General features: G+C 35.8%; 1 protein-coding gene across 1 annotated transcript in view; it reads left to right on the forward strand.

Moving 5' to 3' along the window:
* ARHGAP15 (Rho GTPase activating protein 15) overlaps positions 1-22,480 on the forward strand; it is a 604,723-nt gene that overhangs the window by 281,269 nt on the left and 300,974 nt on the right. Inside the window, exons 7-8 of the mRNA XM_059166761.1 lie at positions 20,030-20,128; positions 21,370-21,499. Of these exons, the coding sequence (XP_059022744.1) occupies positions 20,030-20,128; positions 21,370-21,499 (229 nt within the window). The remainder of the gene's footprint in view (positions 1-20,029; positions 20,129-21,369; positions 21,500-22,480) is intronic.

Raw genomic sequence — 22,480 nt, forward strand, 5'->3', positions numbered from 1 at the left:
TTTACAAGTCTCAATGACAAAGAGAAAATCCTGAAAGCAGCCCGGGAAAAGAAGTCTGTAACATACAATGGTAAAAATATTAGATTGGCAGCTGACTTATCCACAGAGACCTGGCAGGCCAGAAAGAGCTGGCATGATATTTTCAGAGCACTAAACGAGAAAAACATGCAGCCAAGAATACTATATCCAGCTAGGCTATCATTGAAAATAGAAGGAGAGATTAAAAGCTTCCAGGACAAACAACAACTGAAAGAATTTGCAAATACCAAACCAGCTCTACAGGAAATATTGAAAGGGGTCCTCTAAGCAAAGAGAGAGCCTACAAGTGGTAGATCAGAAAGGAACAGAGACCATATACAGTAACAGTCACCTTACAGGCAATACAATGGCACTAAATTCATATCTCTCAATACTTACCCTGAATGTGAATGGGCTAAATGCCCCTGTCAAAAGACACAGGGTATCAGAATGGATAAAAAAACAAAACCCATCTATATGTTGCCTCCAAGAAACACATTTTAAGCCCGAAGACACCTCCAGATTTAAAGTGAGGGGGTGGAAAAGAATTTACCATGCTAATGGACATCAGAAGAAAGCAGGAGTGGCAATCCTTATATCAGATCAATTAGATTTTAAGCCAAAGACTATAATAAGAGATGAGGAAGGACACTATATCATACTCAAAGGGTCTGTCCAACAAGAAGATTTAACAATTTTAAATATCTATGCCCCTAATGTGGGAGCAGCCAACTATATAAACCAATTAATAACAAAATCAAAGAAACACATCAACAATAATACAATAATAGTAGGGGACTTTAACACTCCCCTCACTGAAATAGACAGGTCATCCAAGCAAAAGATCAGCAAGGAAATAAAGGCCTTAAACGACACACTGGACCAGATGGACATCACAGATATATTCAGAGCATTTCATCCCAAAGCAACAGAATACACATTCTTCTCTAGTGCACATGGAACATTCTCCAGAATAGATCACATCCTCGGTCCTAAATCAGGACTCAACCAGTATCAAAAGATTGGGATCATTCCCTGCATATTTTCAGACCACAATGCTCTAAAGCTAGAACTCAACCACAAAAGGAAGTTTGGAAAGAACCCAAATACATGGAGACTAAACAGTATCCTTCTAAAGAATGAATGGGTCAACCGGGAAATTAAAGAAGAATTGAAAAAAATCATGGAAACAAATGATAATGAAAATACAACGGTTCAAAATCTGTGGGACACAACAAAGGCAGTCCTGAGAGGAAAATATATAGCGGTACAAGCCTTTCTCAAGAAACAAGAAAGGTCTCAGGTACACAACCTATCCCTACACCTAAAGGAGCTGGAGAAAGAACAAGAAAGAAACCCTAAGCCCAGCAGGAGAAGAGAAATCATAAAGATCAGAGCAGAAATCAATGAAATAGAAACCAAAAAAACAATAGAACAAATCAACGAAACTAGGAGCTGGTTCTTTGAAAGAATTAATAAAATTGATAAAACCCTGGCCCGACTTATCAAAAAGAAAAGAGAAAGGACCCAAATAAATAAAATCATGAATGAAAGAGGAGAGATCACAACTAACACCAAAGAAATACAAACTATTATAAGAACATACTATGAGCAACTCTATGGCAATAAATTTGACAATCTGGAAGAAATGGATGCATTCCTAGAAACATATAAACTACCACAACTGAACCAGGAAGAAATAGAAAGCCTGAACAGACCCATAACCAGTAAGGAGATTGAAACAGTCATTAAAAATCTCCAAACAAACAAAAGCCCAGGGCCAGACGGCTTCCCGGGGGAATTCTACCAAACATTTAAAGAAGAACTAATTCCCATTCTCCTGAAACTGTTCCAAAAAATAGAAATGGAAGGAAAACTTCCAAACTCATTTTATGAAGCCAGCATCACCTTGATCCCAAAACCAGACAAGGATCCCACCAAAAAAGAGAGCTATAGACCGATATCCTTGATGAACACAGATGCGAAAATACTCAACAAAATACTAGCCAATAGGATTCAACAGTACATTAAAAAGATTATTCACCACGACCAAGTGGGATTTATTCCAGGGCTGCAAGGTTGGTTCAACATCCGCAAATCAGTCAATGTGATACAACACATCAATAAAAGAAAGAACAAGAACCATATGATACTCTCAATAGATGCTGAAAAAGCATTTGACAAAGTACAACATCCCTTCCTGATCAAAACTCTTCAAAGTGTAGGGATAGAGGGCACATACCTCAATATCATCAAAGCCATCTATGAAAAACCCACCGCAAATATCATTCTCAATGGAGAAAAACTGAAAGCTTTTCCGCTAAGGTCAGGAACACGGCAGGGATGTCCATTATCACCACTGCTATTCAACATCGTACTAGAGGTCCTAGCCTCAGCAATCAGACAACAAAAGGAAATTAAAGGCATCCAAATCGGCAAAGAAGAAGTCAAATTATCACTCTTCGCAGATGATATGATACTATATGTGGAAAACCCAAAAGACTCCACTCCAAAACTGCTAGAACTTATACAGGAATTCAGTAAAGTGTCAGGATATAAAATCAATGCACAGAAATCAGTTGCATTTCTCTACACCAACAGCAAGACAGAAGAAAGGGAAATTAAGGAGTCAATCCCATTTACAATTGCACCCAAAACCATAAGATACCTAGGAATAAACCTAACCAAAGAGACACAGAATCTATACTCAGAAAACTATAAAGTACTCATGAAAGAAATTGAGGAAGACACAAAGAAATGGAAAAATGTTCCATGTTCCTGGATTGGAAGAATAAATATTGTGAAAATGTCTATGCTACCTAAAGCAATCTACACATTTAATGCAATTCCTATCAAAGTACCATCCATCTTTTTCAAAGAAATGGAACAAATAATGCTAAAATTTATATGGAACCAGAAAAGACCTCGAATAGCCAAAGGGATATTGAAAAAGAAAGCCAACGTTGGTGGCATCACAATTCCGGACTTCAAGCTCTATTACAAAGCTGTCATCATCAAGACAGCATGGTACTGGCACAAAAACAGACACATAGATCAATGGAACAGAATAGAGAGCCCAGAAATAGACCCTCAAATCTATGGTCAACTAATCTTCGACAAAGCAGGAAAGAATGTCCAATGGAAAAAAGACAGCCTTTTCAATAAATGGTGCTGGGAAAATTGGACAGCCACATGCAGAAAAATGAAATTGGACCATTTCCTTACACCACACACAAAAATAGACTCAAAATGGATGAAGGACCTCAATGTGAGAAAGGAATCCATCAAAATCCTTGAGGAGAACACGGGCAGCAACCTCTTCGACCTCTGCCGCAGCAACATCTTCCTAGGAACAACGCAAAAGGCAAGGGAAGCAAGGGAAAAAATGAACTACTGGGATTTCGTCAAGATCAAAAGCTTTTGCACAGCAAAGGAAACAGTTAACAAAATCAAAAGACAACTGACAGAATGGGAGAAGATATTTGCAAACGACATATCAGATAAAGGACTAGTGTCCAGAATCTATAAAGAACTTAGCAAACTCAACACCCAAAGAACAAATAATCCAATCAAGAAATGGGCAGAGGACATGAACAGACATTTCTGCAAAGAAGACATCCAGATGGCGAACAGACACATGAAAAAGTGCTCCATATCACTCGGCATCAGGGAAATACAAATCAAAACCACAATGAGATATCACCTCACACCAGTCAGAATGGCTAAAATCAACAAGTCAGGAAATGACAGATGCTGGCGAGGATGCGGAGAAAGGGGAACCCTCCTACACTGTTGGTGGGAATGCAAGCTGGTGAAGCCACTCTGGAAAACAGCATGGAGGTTCCTCAAAATGTTGAAAATAGAACTGCCCTATGACCCAGCAATTGCACTATTGGGTATTTACCCTAAAGATACAAATGTAGTGATCCAAAGGGGCACGTGCACCCGAATGTTTATAGCAGCAATGTCCACAATAGCCAAACTATGGAAAGAACCTAGATGTCCATCAACAGATGAATGGATCAAGAAGATGTGGTATATATACACAATGGAATACTATGCAGCCATCAAAAGAAATGAAATCTTGCCATTTGCAACAACATGGATGGAACTAGAGCGTATCATGCTTAGCGAAATAAGTCAAGCAGAGAAAGACAACTATCATATGATCTCCCTGATATGAGGAAGTGGTGATACAACATGGAGGCTTAAGTGGGTAGAAGAAGAATAAATGAAACAAGATGGGATTGGGAGGGAGACAAACCATAAGTGACTCTTAATCTCACAAAACAAACTGAGGGTTGCCGGGGGGAGGGGGTTTGGGAGAAGGGGTTGGGATTATGGACATTGGGGAGGGCATGTGATTTGGTGAGTGCTGTGAAGTGTGTAAACCTGGTGATTCACAGACCTGTACCCCTGGGGATAAAAATATATGTTTATAAAAAATTAAAAAAAAAAAATAAAATAAAAAAAAAAAAAAAAAAAAAGAATACCATCAAATTCTAAGAAAAAATGCAAATTATACATAAAATGCTATATTACTTGGATAAAATATGATTTGAAATGGTCTCATTCTTAAGTTTTCATGAGGTAGAACACAACTGAGAAAAATCTTTAAGAAGAAATTAGGAATGCATTTCAGTAGCCTTCTAAAAGTGTATTTATAATGTAGTAATTCTCTCTAAGGCTCTCTTCTAAGAAAAATGAGTAATACATTTTTTAAAATTTTATTTAAAAATAAAAACAAAATTGGGGGCGCCTGGGTGGCTCAGTGGGTTAAGCTGCTGCCTTCGGATCGGGTCATGATCTCGGGGTCCTGGGATCGAGTCCCACATCGGGCTCTTTGCTCAGCGGGGAGCCTGCTTCCCTTCCTCTCTCTCTGCCTGCCTCTCCGTCTACTTGTGATTTCTCTCTGTCAAATAAATAAATAAACTCTTTAAAAAATAATAATAATAAAAACAAAATACAATATTGTATATTTAGTTTGACCTATATACAGCTAATATAAAATGTATGTATCATCCGCATTCAAAAATCTAGAAAGAAGTACATTAAATATTAAAAGGTTGTCTTGAGTAATGTGATTAGAGGAAGGTTTTAATTTTCATTTTTCATATTTCTAATTTTACTTATTTTTAACATTTTCATAAACTGTATTTATTAGATATAATTTATTGTAATACATTTTCCAATGTACATATTATACCAATATCTGAACAAATAACTATACAAAAAGATTATCCCTCCATTTAACTGTTTAAAAGGCTTCATCTAAAGGACTAACCTGATCATTATATTTCCAGTCCTGATACAGCAGATCTAGGGAATTAGTTTGTCATCAAAAGAGACTTCTTAATGCTCCTAGAATTGCACTACATGACAATTGACAATATTGTCAATATAAGTTTTAAGGTCAGGTCAGCATACAGATGCTGAAGTCTCACCTATGGGTAATGCAGTTCATCAGTATATAAGGAAATTATCCAAGTTTTTCGAATGTAGTGGCATTTTTAGAATATAGTCATGATAATGAATTACATTGCAGAGACTCAATTTACTGCATTGTTAAGCCTGAGAATTTTGGAAAAGAATGTCATGGGGAGAGGGTGGAAAACAGAAAATCAAAAGAATGTGATCTCAGAGCAGCAGTCACCACGAGCTGTAGTCTTGTGGAAGATGACATAGAAGATTCAGGATAGCTGGGGGAAATTTTATTGAATATCTGAGCTATACCAGCTCCATTTTGTCAGCCTTCTGCCATCATATTGTCTGAGTTACATTATAAGAACACTACATTCCATACGCAGCATTATACATCTCTGGTAATTTTGATGCATAAAGGATAAGTAAATTTTGGTATGTTTTGTTATCACAGCAGTGAGTGTTCTCTGAAAGCCTTGATCTAGTCCAAGCCTTGGCCATAACTTACCAAGAAGTCTTTGGAGTTTACCTTCAAATCTTGCCATCATGAACCCTTTGAGAACCCTGACTTTCTGTGATTTTCTTCAAGATAGCGTATCAGGTATCTGTCTGACATCATGGGAGCATGAGGGCATCTGTTGATGTCAAGGAGAAGACCATGGAGTCATATTCTCTGATAATGTTTATTCCACATCTGTGATTTGTGTCCTACAAGGCTCCTGGGAATTAAACCACATGTGCTGTATTTGCATTAATGGGAACTTGAGAAGAAGAGGCCATAACACTATTAAAATGTTTAGCATTCCCTCTCCCATCACACAGACACATGCTAATAACTACTCCCAGACTTTGTATCATGGTCTTGCAGGATGAAGCGTGGAGCGTGCTCATTGTTTCAATACATGGGACTTGAAAACAAATAGCTGCCCTCTCTGCCTATGATAGTTTGCCAGGCTTTTAACTTATTTGGTTTTTCTCTCTTCGGATCATGGTGAGGTATCTCAAATGTATTCCAAACAGCACATTACCCCAAAGCTTTGTTTCTTCCTTTATAAAGAAACTCTTGCTTTAAGGTATATTTAGAAAAGCCAGGGTCTAAGCCAAATTCCAAAGAGCCACATCCTAATTCTACTTTGAAAAGGCAGGAAATGACTTACCAGAACAGAATCCCCTATCCAGGCTTACTGACAACTCAGGCCTAATTGCTGAAAACATGACAGATATTCTGGAGTCTTTCCACAGGTTTAAATAGTCAACTGTTAAATTATATATGGAGATATTTTGAAGCATCTTATAAAGATGAGGGAGAGAGAGAAAGAGAAAGAGAGAGAAAGAGAAAGAGAGGGGCGGAAGGGAGAAAGTCGAAGAGCAGAGCTTGACGATTATTTCATCTTTCATGATCCATAGGCCAGTGTTTTTCAAATTGCATTTAAGACCCTTTGGTGGTGAAGAAATCAATTTAGTGAGTTGGGACCAGTGTTGTTGTTTTTTTTTTTTTTAGAAATCAGTTAAAGGAAGAATGGACTAGAATAGAAATGCATACAGTATCTCATATACCTATTGTAAGAGGAAACGTTATTTCATAAGTTTTGTTCCAGTATATGATATATACAGCTATATACATGTGTACACACAAATGCACAGACTTATAGTAGGTGTATTAAATATTATATAGAGAATAATAGATGAATGGATGGGTAGATATAGGTAGATAGATAGAATTGTGTTTGTCTGAGGAAGAGAGGGAGAGAGAGTCAAGGAAGAGGTATGAATTGGCAATGTAAAATATATTTCTTGCCAAGGATCTTGGCCAGGAAAGTTTGAAAGCCATCATGAGACTTTATCTCCAGGTTAGTGTCTTCTTTAACTTTGAAATGAGTTGTTCTCTTAATGTCTCTCTCATCTGTTTTCAGGTAGATTCACAAGCTACCTATAAACTTAATCTAATAAAAACAAACAGTTTTAGAAAACTTTATGGGTAAAATTCAGGAAAATATAAATCCAATGCCATGAACCATTCACTAAGAGGAACAAATTTCAAGCCAGATACTGGTTGTAATGATGGGAAAATATTCTGTTTAATGCCCTGCTCCTCATGTTTCTAGAGACTAATAAACCACACAATGATTCAGAGTGAACCTCAAAAATTAGGGGAGCAACTCCCTGTGTTGATGATCTTTAGACATCCTTTATTAAAGGATTAGGATTATTTCTTGGGCTCAGGAAAATCCAGTTAATGGCAATAGAACCATGTTGATGAAGCAGACAAAAAAAAAAAAAACTGTAGTTGAGACAGGTACTAGGGAAAAGTCAGACTGCTAATATTGGAAGAAAGTGTGTCTGCTGGACTGAATACAGGAACAAAAACTAAGACGACAGAATACAGCCCAGGCTGTTAGAGTTAAGAGTGTGAGTTCCAACCTGAAATAACAAGAATATTTTGAATTGCTCCCCACTGTTGTGTATGATAAATAGTGATCTATATGTCCCAATGTATCCCTATTGGTCCCAAATAGACTTACTGTTCTGGTGTAACAATTAGTAATACGTCTTTTGCTTTCAAAATTGTCACAGTTTAGGCAATAATTTATGTAATCACCTTATAAAGTCACTAATAATGCAACTAATATTTTTTAAGTCCATCATTTTTAAGTGGTTCTATTTTTAACACAAATATTACTTTGGCTGGGTGGGAGGATTAAGTGTATTAAGTGTTGTTGCACACATTTAGTATGGAGTAATGTGTATATCATTCCAAATATCAAATGTCTCCATTATTATAATTATTGTTGTTATTTATTAACATATAATGTATTATTTGTTTCAGGGGTACAGGTGTGTGAATCATTAGTCTTACACAATTCACAGCAATCACCATAACACATACCCTCCCCAGTGTCCATTACCCACACCCAATCCCTGCCACTCCATCTCCTCCAGGAACCCTCAGTTTGTTGCCTGAGGTTAAGAGTCTTCTGTGGTTTGTCTCCTCCCCAGGCCCATCTTGTTTCATTTTTCACTCCCTTCACCCATGACTCCCCACCCTGCCTCTTAAATTACTCATATCAGTGAGATCTTATGATAATTCTTTCTCTGATCAACTTGTTTTGCTTAGCATAATACCCTGTAGTTCCATCCACATCGTTGCAAATGGTAAGATTTCATTTTTGATGGCTGCATAGTATTCCTCTGTGTGTGTGTGTAAATGTATATATATGTATATATGCATATTATATATATATGTATATTAATGTATATGCATATACACACACCACATCTTCTTTATCCCTTCATCTGTTGATGAACATCAAGTCTCTTACCATAGTTTGCCTATTGTGGACATTGCTGCTGTAAACATTCGGGTGCACATGCCCCTTCAGATCACTACATTTGTATCTTCAAATATCTATCCTTTGCTCACCTGTCAGAGGCCATTGTCTGTCATATAATCACAAGTGTTTTCTTTTTTCTACCATATAATCACAAGTATTTTTTTAAATACCATTAAATTATATTTTATATACCATTATATTATATATAATATGACACTAAACTGTACTTTTTAAAATGCTAGATATTTTTTCATGTTTGTTTAATGATAACCCTTTTGAATAAACAGTGAAGGATTTCTCCAATAGGCAGAATTATCATTTCTGTATATTTTCAGAAAAAAATTACAAAATCGTCAATTTACTTAAGCCTAGAATTCATGAAAAAAGAGAAGTTTCTTCTTATTTATGAAGTTCCTAATTATACATATGCTTAATGTATCATCCTTCATGAATACTGATACTGTTTTATGGAGGGCAAAATCTAGATCGTGAGGTACTTGGTCAAAAACAATTTCAAAAAATTTTTGAAATCTAAAAGTAAGGTTTTACTATAGTATTAACTTCTTGAATTATATAGATTTGGAATCCAGACACCAAAAATTCACCAATTGAGGGTCTTCTGGGTGGCACAGTTGATTAAGCGTCCCAACTCTTGGTTTCAGCTCAGGTCATGATGTCAGGATCATGAGATTGAGCCCCACATGGGGCTCCATGCTCAGTGCAGAGTCTGCTTAAGACTCTCTCTCCTCTCTCTCCCTGCTGCTCTCTCTCTCAAATAAGCAAATCTTCAAAAATATTCACTAGTTGATCCCCAAATCCTCACCTAATATTCGTTATTCTTCCCAGACTATATAGTGAGACAGTACAGAAATAAATAGATACTGTTCTTTCTTGTGATCTGCACATTCTCCAAGGGGAATTCTCAGTTCCCTCAGTTCCCAAGTCAAGGTAGAATTAATCCTATGAGAAGAGTTCATTGGTGCCCTGGCTAATCTGCATTTACTAGAATAGCACAGAGGCGCTCTGTTTATGTCTGACAAAGTAGTTATAAATCACACTTCTTCAGATCATAAATACACATTTATCTTTAGAATATATCACCAACTGAGTCATTTTGATGTAAATATTGCACCTCTTAAATATAATGATGATAATAGAGGCTGTGAATCCACAGATTTGTGTGAGTGCTCCCTTTTCAATAACTGAAAATATTTAAATCGCGGAAGCTTTAACATCCTATGGGGAGTGGCAGACAGATGTGTCAATAGAGTGAGACCTACAAAAGTTACGACGGTTTTTTTCTGAGTAATGAATAAGGCGACTCACTGGCTTATGTAAGGAAATTATCATACTTTTCTAAGTGGGTACTTTTGGGTTATGCTGTGACTGGGAGCTCAGAAGTGACAGACTCAGTGGAGGTTTTGGGGGGAGTGTCCTCAGCTCCTTCACGTCTTTCAGTGCTGTCCTCACATGGAAAGGGCCCTGTGGCCAGTGATTGTAAACAATACCAGGTGGGCAGTGGTCTGCAGATTTTCACCTGTGGAAATCATCTAGCTTTCTGAGACTGGTAAAGAGATAATTCTTGGGTAAGAAGTCCCCAAGATTACGGAGAATCCACTTTGTGGTGGCATTGTCATTTGTTACTGGTTGGCATCCTTGTCTGGAAACTGTCTTAATTTTACTTGAAGAATAAAGCGCAGATTTTAATATGTATCTTCTGTTCTCTGAATGTAAAAAAGTATATAAAATACACCTACATTCACTTCTCACTGTCAGTATTGTAATTCAGCAGATTTTTGTTTTTCACTGAAACCTGGAGTTGAATTGTCTTGAGCCGGAAGGCATTCAAGCTGCTGTTTTCCACTCAGCTATATTTCTCTATAAGCATCTAATTGTTTCAAAAAGTGATGTACAGTATGCAAAAACCTGAATCTAATGCAAATAAGTCTGTACAGCACTAAAGTTAACAGGTGTTCTCATTAATGTAAGTAGACATGGAACAATTCTTGAATGTTTTATAAACACTCATAATCATGGCCAAATATGTTACAATAGCATAGAGCTACATACTGCAACATCTTTTATTCTTGTTGTGCAATCTCAGCACTTATTAATGGGAAATGTGTAAGTAATAAACTTGTGGTGACAATACCCGTTTCTGCGCGAGTCACTGTATCTTTAATTAGCTAATATTTTTAAATAAAATTCTTGGTAACAAAACTGTTGCCACTTGTCCTCCCACAGTTGGCTTGTTTATTAATGTTAATAGTGTTTTAGTGAAATTCATGGCTGCACTGTTGATTGACAAGCAATGAACACCTTTGCATCACTGAGGTTCTCTAAAGACTTGACCCATTAACCTAGGTATTAACTCTTAAAAATCTTAAACTTACATCTGGTTTCCCACGTTATCAACTCTCAGTTAGAAAGGTCCATACATAGGGTGAGATGCTTGGTTGATATAGTATATTATCCTTGCAGAAAACATGGTGGCTTTGTAATATAATCAAGAACATTCTATTCTAGAGATATGTATGGAAATATAGACCACACTTTGTGCTTCCTGACTCCTCCATATTTAATCCTATTGTCTAAAGTCTAGGACTTTTTGAGTAATGGGAAAATATAGCCCCAGACTGTGGTTATCAATCTTCATAATGGATTGCCTACTCTACTCTGAGAATCAAGATATTAGTAGATGTCAAAACAAACTACTTGCATTGCCTAAAAGAACACAATGGTCTTACAACCTTCAAAATGTTATTACAATGGATGCCTTTCATGAAGATGGCACTGAAGGTGAAGAAGGAAGCCCCTGTCCCTCCCAATGCGAAAGCCAAAGCAAAGGCTTTGAAGGTCAAGAACAGGGTACTTAAAGACATCCCCAGTCACAAAAGAAAGATCTGCATGTCACCTACCTTCCAGGAGTCCAAGACACTGCATCCTCAAAGGCAGCCCAAATATCCTTGGAAGAGAACCCCCAGGAAAAACAAGCTTAACCACTATGTCATCATCAAGTTCTCCCTACTACCAAGTCAGCCATGAAGAAAATAAAAGACAGCAGCTCACTTGTGTTCATTGTGGATGTCAAAGCCAGCAGGCACCAGATCAAACAGTTGTAAAGAAGGCCACTGACATGCCCAAGGGTAACACCTTGATCAGGCCTGATGGAGAGAAAAAGGCCTGTGTTCGCCCGGCCCCTGACTATGATGCTTTATATATTGCCAACAAAATTGGGATCATCTAAACTGAGTCCAGCTTGCTAAATCTAAATCTAAATTTATTTACCATAATTTTTTTTATAATGGAGGATGAGTTAAATATACTGTGGTATATCAAACATTATCATATAATATATTCACTGAAATGCAGAAGGCAGATGGTACTCGTCTATTTATTATTTACTTAATGCCCCTTAGGTGTGGGTTATGCAGCCACACAGTAGATAGACAACTGCCCTTGGTTTCAGAGTGAATATAGTGTAGTAGGGGGAATGGAGAAATCAACAGATAATTGTAATGCAGACCAATATTTCTTATAATAAAGTAGGATCAAGATATCATGGGAGCTCTTAGGAGGTGTATCTATTTCAGAGAACCCTTTTCTGAAAAGGCGACATCTAAATTGATCTGAATGAGATGACAGAGGAATCCGAGGGTTCTGGGCAATGGAAAGGTACTCAAAGGGAAGAAATGAAAATGAGTATGGGAGAGCTTGGGAACGAAAAAATTAAATATGGCTGAATCATAGAGACGCAAAAGGAAATACAGAACAAGGGGCTGCACTGTGGGTAGGTGGCAGAGAACACAGGGTCTGGTAGGCTGAATTAAAGCTTGCACGGCAATGTAACATCTGTGGCGAGTCTCAGAATATAACCAAGCAGAGGAATAGGGTGATTAGATCCAAATTTTAGAGAGATCACAATGGCTGCAATATGAAATACTGGCTAGAAGAGAAAGTGTGGATGAGATGGGGGAGAAATCAAAAGATATTGTTATTAAATCCAAGTGGGAGATTATGGTAGTACAGATATTTATATGCATAAAAATTTTTCATGACACATTTTCATTATAATATAAGCACATATACAATGTTAATCCATGGGTAAAAAAATATTGAAGGATAGACAGTAATTTAGTATACTTTGGGGAAAGGGAGATTGTAAATTTATACTTTTTTGAGTTGTTAATTTTTTTAAATCGGGCATTACATAAATAACAGACATAATGAAAATCATTCCAATTTGAAAAGAGTGGGAGCTGCAGATTTCCAAATGCCATGGGACTAAATGTGTAATTTTGCACAGTGAACATAGCTCAGATTAAACACTGATCTGTGATTGGCAGTGACTGATTGAGAGTTGGGTACCAGCAAACATGAGTCCTAGGATGGTTACCTTATCTAGAGGCAACTACTCCTCCCAAATTTAGAAATTAATGTTAACAGCAATAGAACTCTAAACTGGTATCTTTATACAGCAACTGCTTCGATTAGTCACTTTTTCTGTCGTGTTTCATATGAGCACCACAGGCAAAAGTTTTGGTGTAGCTGACTGCAAAACTGTGGAAACTGCTAAACTATCTACTAATTACTTAGATAGTATTCTTTCATGAATATTGAGAAGACTGTTTCTCAGTACTTAAAATATTTTCCTACTGATAAAAGAATGCACATGAGTTTTTGTCTAACATTTGTTTGATTGAAATAAATTTGGGGTTTGGGTATTTCGTTTACAAATAGAAAGGTAAATTGAACAAGTGATATAGACGTGACTATACGCTATGGGCCAGTTTTATTATGCAGAACAAATCTGTGTGAACCAAATTATTTGGGTGTCAAAGGTACAACTCAATTTCAATTAAAAAGCACTGTTTCTTGAAAGATTTGCCTTAAACCTTAGATTTTGGAATGCCCTTGAGATCTGTTGTGTATGTAGCCCAACATTTGTTTACTTTCCATTAAATAAGAAATTGCTTACGTGGGCAGGTTATTTTGATATGATGACACCACTGAGGGTTTCAATAAATGTACATGCAAATCAATCAACCTCAAATACATTGAGAACATATCCAATAAACATCTGGAAACTAATGAACACACATTTGTTAACACAGAGGGAGTTGTGGAAATTCAGGATCCATTGGTGGCTAGCCTGATTTAGTAGCATGTGGGTTTAAGAATATTTCATGGAGTCAAAAGAAAGAATGGGTAATTATAACATGAGGTTCAACATCTTTAGATATGTAGAACATTTTCCGTTGCTTAAAACAAATATTCCCTAGGAAAGTATAAAACATTTTTCTGACTTGCAAAGTTTTTGCAGTCTATCATTTAAATTACTTAAATAAAGGGAGCTTTACTGCTCCCCAAAGCTAAGAATATAACCCCCTCCATGCATATTAGCTTGATCTTCCTGACAGACCAGAAAAGTGTTTGTGTGTGCCAATTAAAACAAAAATGGATCCCTAGTGGCTTGTTCTTCACACAACTTCTGAAGACGGCTATCATTGTTTGCTAGGGTAACCCTGGATAAGGCTGCTATCCAAAGTAAACAAACTTTTCAAAACTTTCATGACAGATGGGGGTTACAAATGCATTTTAATAAGAGAGTTGCCAAAGCAACTTTTTCCCCCTTATAATCAGCATATATTTACTTAACATCTAGCAACATTGGGAACACAAGGCAGATCCTTTCTCACAAAATGTTTTAACAAGAAACATTTTTGGAAAGACAAATTGAAGACCTTTTACTTCTAACTGATATTTTACCCATAGTTTAATGTTAACTTTGCTCAACATGTTAAGGAAAATGTTAGGAGTTACTCAAACCAGACTGTAATTTGAGATAGACATGCAGCTTGATAATGTAATTTCTTTGGTGGTCATAAACACCTTTGAGACCAAGTAATATATCTATTAGTATAACCATGACAACCTTTATTTGATCAGCTATATCAAATGGATATTTGTGGAGTGTGATGCAAGATGAAAAAAATGTGAATCTGGGGGGTTTTATTTGAGCATTATTTCTTCAGTTTTAGGTCTTGAGCTCTCACTATTATGTAGCCAAAATATATACCTATATTTTATGCTGTTAGAATTCAATAAAGATAGAGTCAAAATTAACTTCAAAAATAATTTATATTCACTTCAAATGAATTTAGTATATTTTGACATAAATTGTTATAGCTACTTAATTTAATTCAAATATAATGACTTCATCATGAAGTCCAAAGTGTCTCCAAATACAATAGTAATTAAATTCCATTTCTCTTAAATGGGTAATCCATTTATTTGTAGAATCACTGTAGCCATATAATTCAACATTTTTTAGGAGTGTTTGAATATTTGGCATATTTTATTACACATTTCCTACATATAGTTTCAGCTTCATTAAGATGGAATCAATTCTCCTTTGGTTCATAATCAAAGATTGATGATAAGCAAAATATGAATGATATTTAGATCAAACGTAGGATTGTTTTAGTCCTTTCTAAGATTTGAAGGGATTTTTTTTGGATGCCCCAATCCTGTTTTAGATATATTTTTTTCATAGTAGAATAGTGGTTATTTTTCAGGAGCGGGGGGAAGAAGAAAACAATTGAATAAGGTTATTGCGTGATCCTTTAAAACTGGGCTATCTTTAACGTAACAGTAAAGAAACAAAAGACTTTTTTTTTCTAAGATCTGCATTCCATTCCAGATTTCACAATTGAGACCAACTCACTATAGTCCATTTCCCATATGCATAGAGTCCTTGACTATAAGATTGTTTGCTGAGGACTAGCAAACTAGAAATCAAGATCTTTGTAATCTCTTAATTCTATCATTATAAAATGATGCCAATTTGATAGAATGGCATTCTCATTTTCCTCATTTGCTTCATTTTCTTCATTTGCAAAATTACTTTATGATAGTGGAGGGAAGCTGCATTTGGAGAATGTTTATTATGTGCTTTGAGATCATTAAAGCTGATATCACTTTGCATACCAAGTGGTAGTATTCATATCCTTAATATACTAAAGTTCTGATACAATCAACCTTTAAACAATAACATATCATGACCAACAGTTTATGTGTAATTCCATGATGTAAATGTGTCTGCAGTAATTACTCTGTCCTCTGAAATCTTGACATGAGCATTGTCTGTGGCATTCACATTGGGACTTGGTATAAGCCATTTTCTATTGTTATTTATCTTTATATGCATATGTCCTATCAACGCAAACAGATTGTGAGCTCTTGAGTGTTGGGGAGGGCGTATCCTTAATTTCTAGCAATGTGCTTCCCACTTAATGGATGCTTAATCAATCCTTGATGACTAGAGGTATATCTGGTCAAAGACACCCTGATCAGTCTCCTAAACAAAGAATTATTTGCAGAAATGATTCTGTGATAGGAAAAGTGCTGCTCTCAAAGTGGGGGAACACATATCACTCACGATTTCTTGCACCTTTGATAGTCTCAACATGCATTTGAGGTCAACTGGAATGGAAATAGCAAAAATACTAAGCCATCAAATACATTTAAGTGATAAGGTATCTATCCATAGCATAAAGTTGTGCACGGATCATTGTCATATACATTTGGTTTTTATTTATAAAAGACTGGCAATAATTAAATTAAAATGACCATAGTGTTTACTCTGTGGAGTCATGAATAGTTTTAATCTACTTTTTTGCTATCTTTATTTTTTCCAAATTCTTCATAAGACATACAATTATTCTTATAATTAGGAAAAAATGTGGAATTCTATAAGTTTTTGTTTCTATTCTGGTAAACTAAATTACAGAAATTTTTAATAGTTTAATGCCATTTACATGTTATTTTTCATTTAAATTAAAATTGACCAAGGGAAAGACTAAATGCCAGACTGTATATAGACAAGGGCGATGCTTAATTGACGATACTGAAAAGGGCAATACTTAAACATAGACATTGCTCATGAAAACTCTTCAAAGTTGCCTAAATTAGCCTAACAGTATTCCATGTGTTAATTAAAGCCTGAAAAACACATTTCTTCTCTCCTTACCACTTATTGGTGGAGTTTGGAGCTGGGAGATAACCTGCTTCCATCTTCAGAAGAACCACAAGGACACAGACCTAGGTTCCTAGCCTAGAGGAAAACTGTTGTTGAAATAATACCAATATTCTTCATCCTGCTCAGTGGGTACATTCATATGATTTCCTAGACATCCATGTGACACCAGCAAGCGCTCAGACACATCCTGATTGAGTGTGAAAAGTTTGAGGAAAATTTCCCCAGGCAGGTAATTAAAGATACCTATTATTGACAACATTGGCACATTTCACTAAGACTGCTTTGGTGCCAGGATATATCCCTTCAAAATAGGAGTTGGTGGCAAGGACGGATTTCAAGAGATGTTTGTCTAAAGTAGGCTTCAAAGCAAAATGGAGACCAGCCACTCTTGCCTAAACCCGTTGTGCTTTCTCTTAAGTTCCTTCTTCATCCACCTCACGTCAGCTAGTTTTTCTCACTTAAGCAAAACATGATATTGCGAGAATACATTAGCATGGCTTAATATCAGATCTTTTATGCCTGTTATTAGTTTTACATCACTTTAGATTGTCATCAGGAATTGTTCAATCAAAAGGTTTAGTCAAAGCTAACAGTCTTTACTGATGTCTTTTTCCCCCAAGAGTGTTGAAAATTCGATTGTTCAAACTGCAAATATGATTCAGCACACCATTTATCAGAAAACCTTAAGGAGGTAATGTAAAATGTGGATGGAAACCTGAATTAAATGGACTTGAGCAGTCAAAGACTTTGAAACTGCTTTCCTGTGAACGTCTGGGATAAAGCAGAACAAAGTCAATTACTGACTGTAATTAAGAAGTGGATGCATTTAAACTGTAGAGAGCAGTAGCAGACTTCTCCAGACTGCCTAGTAACTGGAAAGATTAGTGGAAAGACAGAGGAGAGACTGTGAACTGTATCTTCCTGATAGGATATTTTGAATGAATTGCATTCATACAGTTCCCTGATCCAACGTCCTCAAATGAATTCATAGATCACTGATTATGTACGATTAATGCAGTAATATATCTGGATAAAGAAACTTTTAAAATGTGTTTTGTTTTTGGTTGTGTTGGCTGTAAAAGATTCCCTTTCCTTGCATAGCATGCACCAAAAATGCGAACGTACGGCTGAAGTACTTACATTTTATCACTGTTTGAATTTACTAGATTGAAAACTGAACTGTGAGCTCTTACCTAAACCCTCAGCATATAATAAATCTAATTATGTTTTTTGCTTGTACTTTGGAATGTTTCTTTTTATAATTTTAATAATGGTTTATTTATAATGGCAGAAAAATAGATTGTACATTGTGTTTGGGCTAATTTGTGTTTCTTTGTGTATGTTATCAAATTGTGATATTCTATAATACATTCATAATCAAAATATTTAAATTTAGATTAGGAGGAAGGTAGAGGTCAGGGACATTACCGGTTTTCTTGGGTTAGTTACAAGTGACCTTATATTTCTAGATTACTATTTCTGTGGCAACAGTTTATAAAGTAAATATTTGGAACTTAATGTAAGTAAAGAACATTGCTAGGGTGTTCAGATAATTAGGCAAACATCAGCTTAACTGTCTTTTAATAGATAAATAAGACAGAGGACTATTTGGAGGCTATTTTGAGCCATCCCAAATCTAACATGCAATTTTACTTAAAAATAAAAAAAAAAGAGCGAGCGATTGGTCCCAGTAGTCTGTCAAATTCTAATGTGGATAATTAAATTCCTCTTAGTTTTTAATCTTTCACATCTCAGAATTGCATATACTTAGTTCCTCTTGTTACAGTTTTAAGACGTGAAAACACCTCTCACTCAACAATGGTTGCGTCACGGAACAGAGTGATGTTGTATCTCTGAATCATTTTTTCTCAAAATAAATAAAGAGTGAATATATAAGTATGGATGTAATTGAAAATTTCCTTAAAACTCCAGGATCATTGTTGCCGTAAGAATCACTGAACCCTTCAGACTGAGCTATTTTGGGTAATAATCCTCGCTTTAATGATAGAATTATAGAGACATCCTGAAGAGTGATTAGTGATTTTCTGAACCTGTGGGCACATTTCAGTGTTCACCTCCGATTTAGAGCAAGGAAGTCTGAGAAGAGGTGACTAGCCCCTGATTGAGTATTTTGAAATGGCAGTCTTCTAAACCTTTGAAGCCTTGCTTGATGTGTGACATTAGTCGGGCAATGTTCATCTTCCTGTTGAAACAAGCAGTCAATACAAAGGGAGAATCTTCACAGTTCAGACGGATGGCCTAATACAGAAAGCATGTCTACACCCACTCTAATCAAATTCGTCTCTAAGTAGCCTTTTCTGTGTGAAATCAAGAGCACCGCTCTGTTTCTATAGGGTCACATTCTTCTCTCACAATTCTGGAGAGGAAAAGATTCACCGTAATGAAAAATGTATAGTTACATGTTAAATATTGCCAACTACTTAATAGCTCTTAGAGTCTGGAACGGGGATGTTCACTTGATGAATACTCTCTGTGAGAGGTTCAAATATGTAAATAAAGTTTTATTCTAATATGGTCCGTTTGTGGGAACATTATTCCTTTATTACTTTCCTATAGGCCTTTATGATAGGAAAGTAGAAATAGCCAAATGTTATTCATTTGAATGACCTTTTTGGAAAAGTCTGCATTAGTCTCTTTGGTAAATAATCTGTTTTACAGCCTTCCATAAAAGGAAATCAAATATAGAGATACTATTAGATTTGAAAAAGACAAACAGGAAAGAGCCGAAAGTGCAAAATGAATTCTGACACACCCGGGTGCATTTTTCTGAGGTTCTGACTTAAGTGGGTACTGTCTGCATCGTTCTGAACTTCCTGACTCGCTTCTGCTTGAGTTGGAGCAATTCAGCTTGAGTCCTACTCTGAGTTAATCGTTCTATTATTAAAACAATAATGTATTTGTTATGACATGAAAAAACAGTTTATAGAGAGCAGTTCAAAATGATCCTGGTCTTCCAGTTCCCAGAAAGACAATTACTGGAATCTAAGAAAATATTGTGTTGTATTGAAGTCTTGTTTTTTAAACTATATATATATATACACACATATATACACATATATACACACACACACGTATATACATATATATACATATATATCATATGCATATATGATATATATGTATATATATATATCTCCTTTTTTTAATGTAAGACTTTATTTCATATGGTTTGCTTACCTGTCGATTTTTTTTTCAGATCACAACAGTATCAGGAAATGAGTTCCTTCTGCAGTCAGATATTGACTTCATCATATTGGATTGGTTCCACGCTATCAAAAATGCAATTGACAGATTGGTATGTATTTGTTTTGGCTGTTACCTTTATTAATTAAAATGTTGTCACTTAAATTATGTTGCTTAGGCATATAACCACATATTTAAATAGATCCTATAGATCGAGAGATATTAAGTTATTTTAAGTTTAAATAAAGTCCACTAAAAACCCATTTCAACAGATGTGATTCCTACAGCTAAATGTCATTTGATTTCTCTCTTTCAAATGAAAAACACAGTGTATTCATTCCCCCCCCCTGAAATAACATGGACATTCATTTACAAGAAGCTGTAAAAAGCACACAAGCACTTAATGACTACTGAATTTTCACATTTTCAGTTTATGTTGTCTGTAATACACATTCTTGAAAATAAATATCAGAGTATTTGAGCCCATACTAACTGTTATAATACCAGTAAATAATAATCCTTTATACTGATTTTCACTGTTCTTCCAGTGAAGTTAGATTGTTCTTCCCATGAAAATTATGAATCTAAAACTTCAAGAAATTATCCAAAATCCATACATTTGGAGTATATTTTTAAAGAATCAAATTATTTAAAACTACCATTATATACTGATTCTAGACCAAACATTTAATTTTTGGATTACTAATATTTGCAGAATCTTGAGGAAAAAACAACTATTCTCAGGAGCTTTTAATAAGGTATACAATACGAAAATACTGCATTTTCTGTATGATTTTATTTCTATTTAATTGCAGTCTTCCTTTATAACATTTTGGGACTAAAACTTTAAAAAATGACAAATTGACTTTTCTCCTTCAACCGTCTAGTCCCCTTATCCAGGCTTGCTTGAGTGCTTACCCCCATGTCTACCCACCCACACACAGAGTTTGTTGTTGTTAAGAGTGGACTCTGGACTCAAACTGCTTGAGTTTGAATCCTGGTTCCATCCTTACTAGCTGTGTGGCCTTAGGCAAATTACTTATCTCTTTGGCTTCAGTTTCCTTGTCTGGAAAGCAGGGGTAATGATGATATCTACCTCACAGGATTACTGTGATGATTAATTGAGTTAATACAAGTGGAGTGCTTGGGGTAATGCAAAGCATTTAGTAAGTTTTATATACATAGAGCTATTATTAAATTTGAATATTGAACTTAGCATAGAGGACCTGTCCTAAAATAATTATCTTAGTTCAGTCTTCCCTTTAGGATTAACATCAAAATAGATCACTAAGCTATTTGGTAAATCCGTTCTTCCCTGTAAAATTATTTAGCCTAATTGTTTGTTATTTCCAGCCAAAGGATCCAAGTGGTTCATCAAGAAACCTGGAATTATTCAAAATCCAGAGATCTTCCAGTACTGAATTACTAAGTCACTACGATAATGATATAAAAGAACAGAAACCAGAGCACAGAAAATCTTTAAGTAAGTATTTATTTTTTTTTACTTGCTGATTTTAACTTTGTCTAAATGCATTGCTTATGAAATATAAATGCATGGAAATTAAGATTTGAGCCAAACTCATACTACCCATGGAAGATTCGTAGCCATTTCCTGGCCATGGATTCATACACTGGAGGGCAGTCTGGGTGCTTTACTCGCACCCAGTAAGGCCGTTTGAGAAAATAATTGTTCCAAGGTCATGGTCTCTGCTTACAGCAAACCTCTGAATCTCTGAGTAATAGCCATGGCGTTCAGATTGGTGATTGATTTTGAGAGTGGTAAATGTCAAGCGTCGCCAAACCTTGGTATGCTGACTATTTGATTTCCATACATTAAAAGATGTATGAGTGATTGCCACGGGTTGGCACAACTTCAACCAAGAGGCTATGGAACTTTCCACACTTTCAGACCACCAGAAAGATTTAGATATGTGGGTTATGAATTATATGTTCTCCAGGGTCACATCAAGTTATAATATCCTGAAAGAAGTGAGTTTGGAGTAAGAAGCACCAATCTCACCATATAGTGATCTTGAGTATAACTCTCAACCTTGCCCAGCCTGCTTCCTCCTCAACAGAAGGAGGGTATGAAAACGTGTCACGCATCTCACAGTTGGTTTGGGGGGTTTCGGCCTTCTAAAAGGTATCTCTGAAATCAAAGTGGGAGTCTAAGAAATCAAAGAAAACTAACTTCCCAAAGTCTCAAAATTTATAGTACCTTTTCTGGATCACCTACCCTCAGCCTTCTGAATCCCTATTTTTTTCTGCCATCTCCCTCTGATCTAAGATCAGTGTAGTTACATGCTAGCTTTTTGATTTAAAGAGAACTCTATACGTAGAGAAGGGCTTCTAACAGAATATCTACATGTATACATGAGTACATGCGCTAAATGACTATGTATGTATATATGCATAAGTTTGTGTGCATTAGGGAAGACACATATGTATATATAAACATAGATGC

Source organism: Mustela lutreola, chromosome 3 (assembly GCF_030435805.1).
Source record: "Mustela lutreola isolate mMusLut2 chromosome 3, mMusLut2.pri, whole genome shotgun sequence".
Classification (NCBI taxonomy): domain Eukaryota; kingdom Metazoa; phylum Chordata; class Mammalia; order Carnivora; family Mustelidae; genus Mustela; species Mustela lutreola.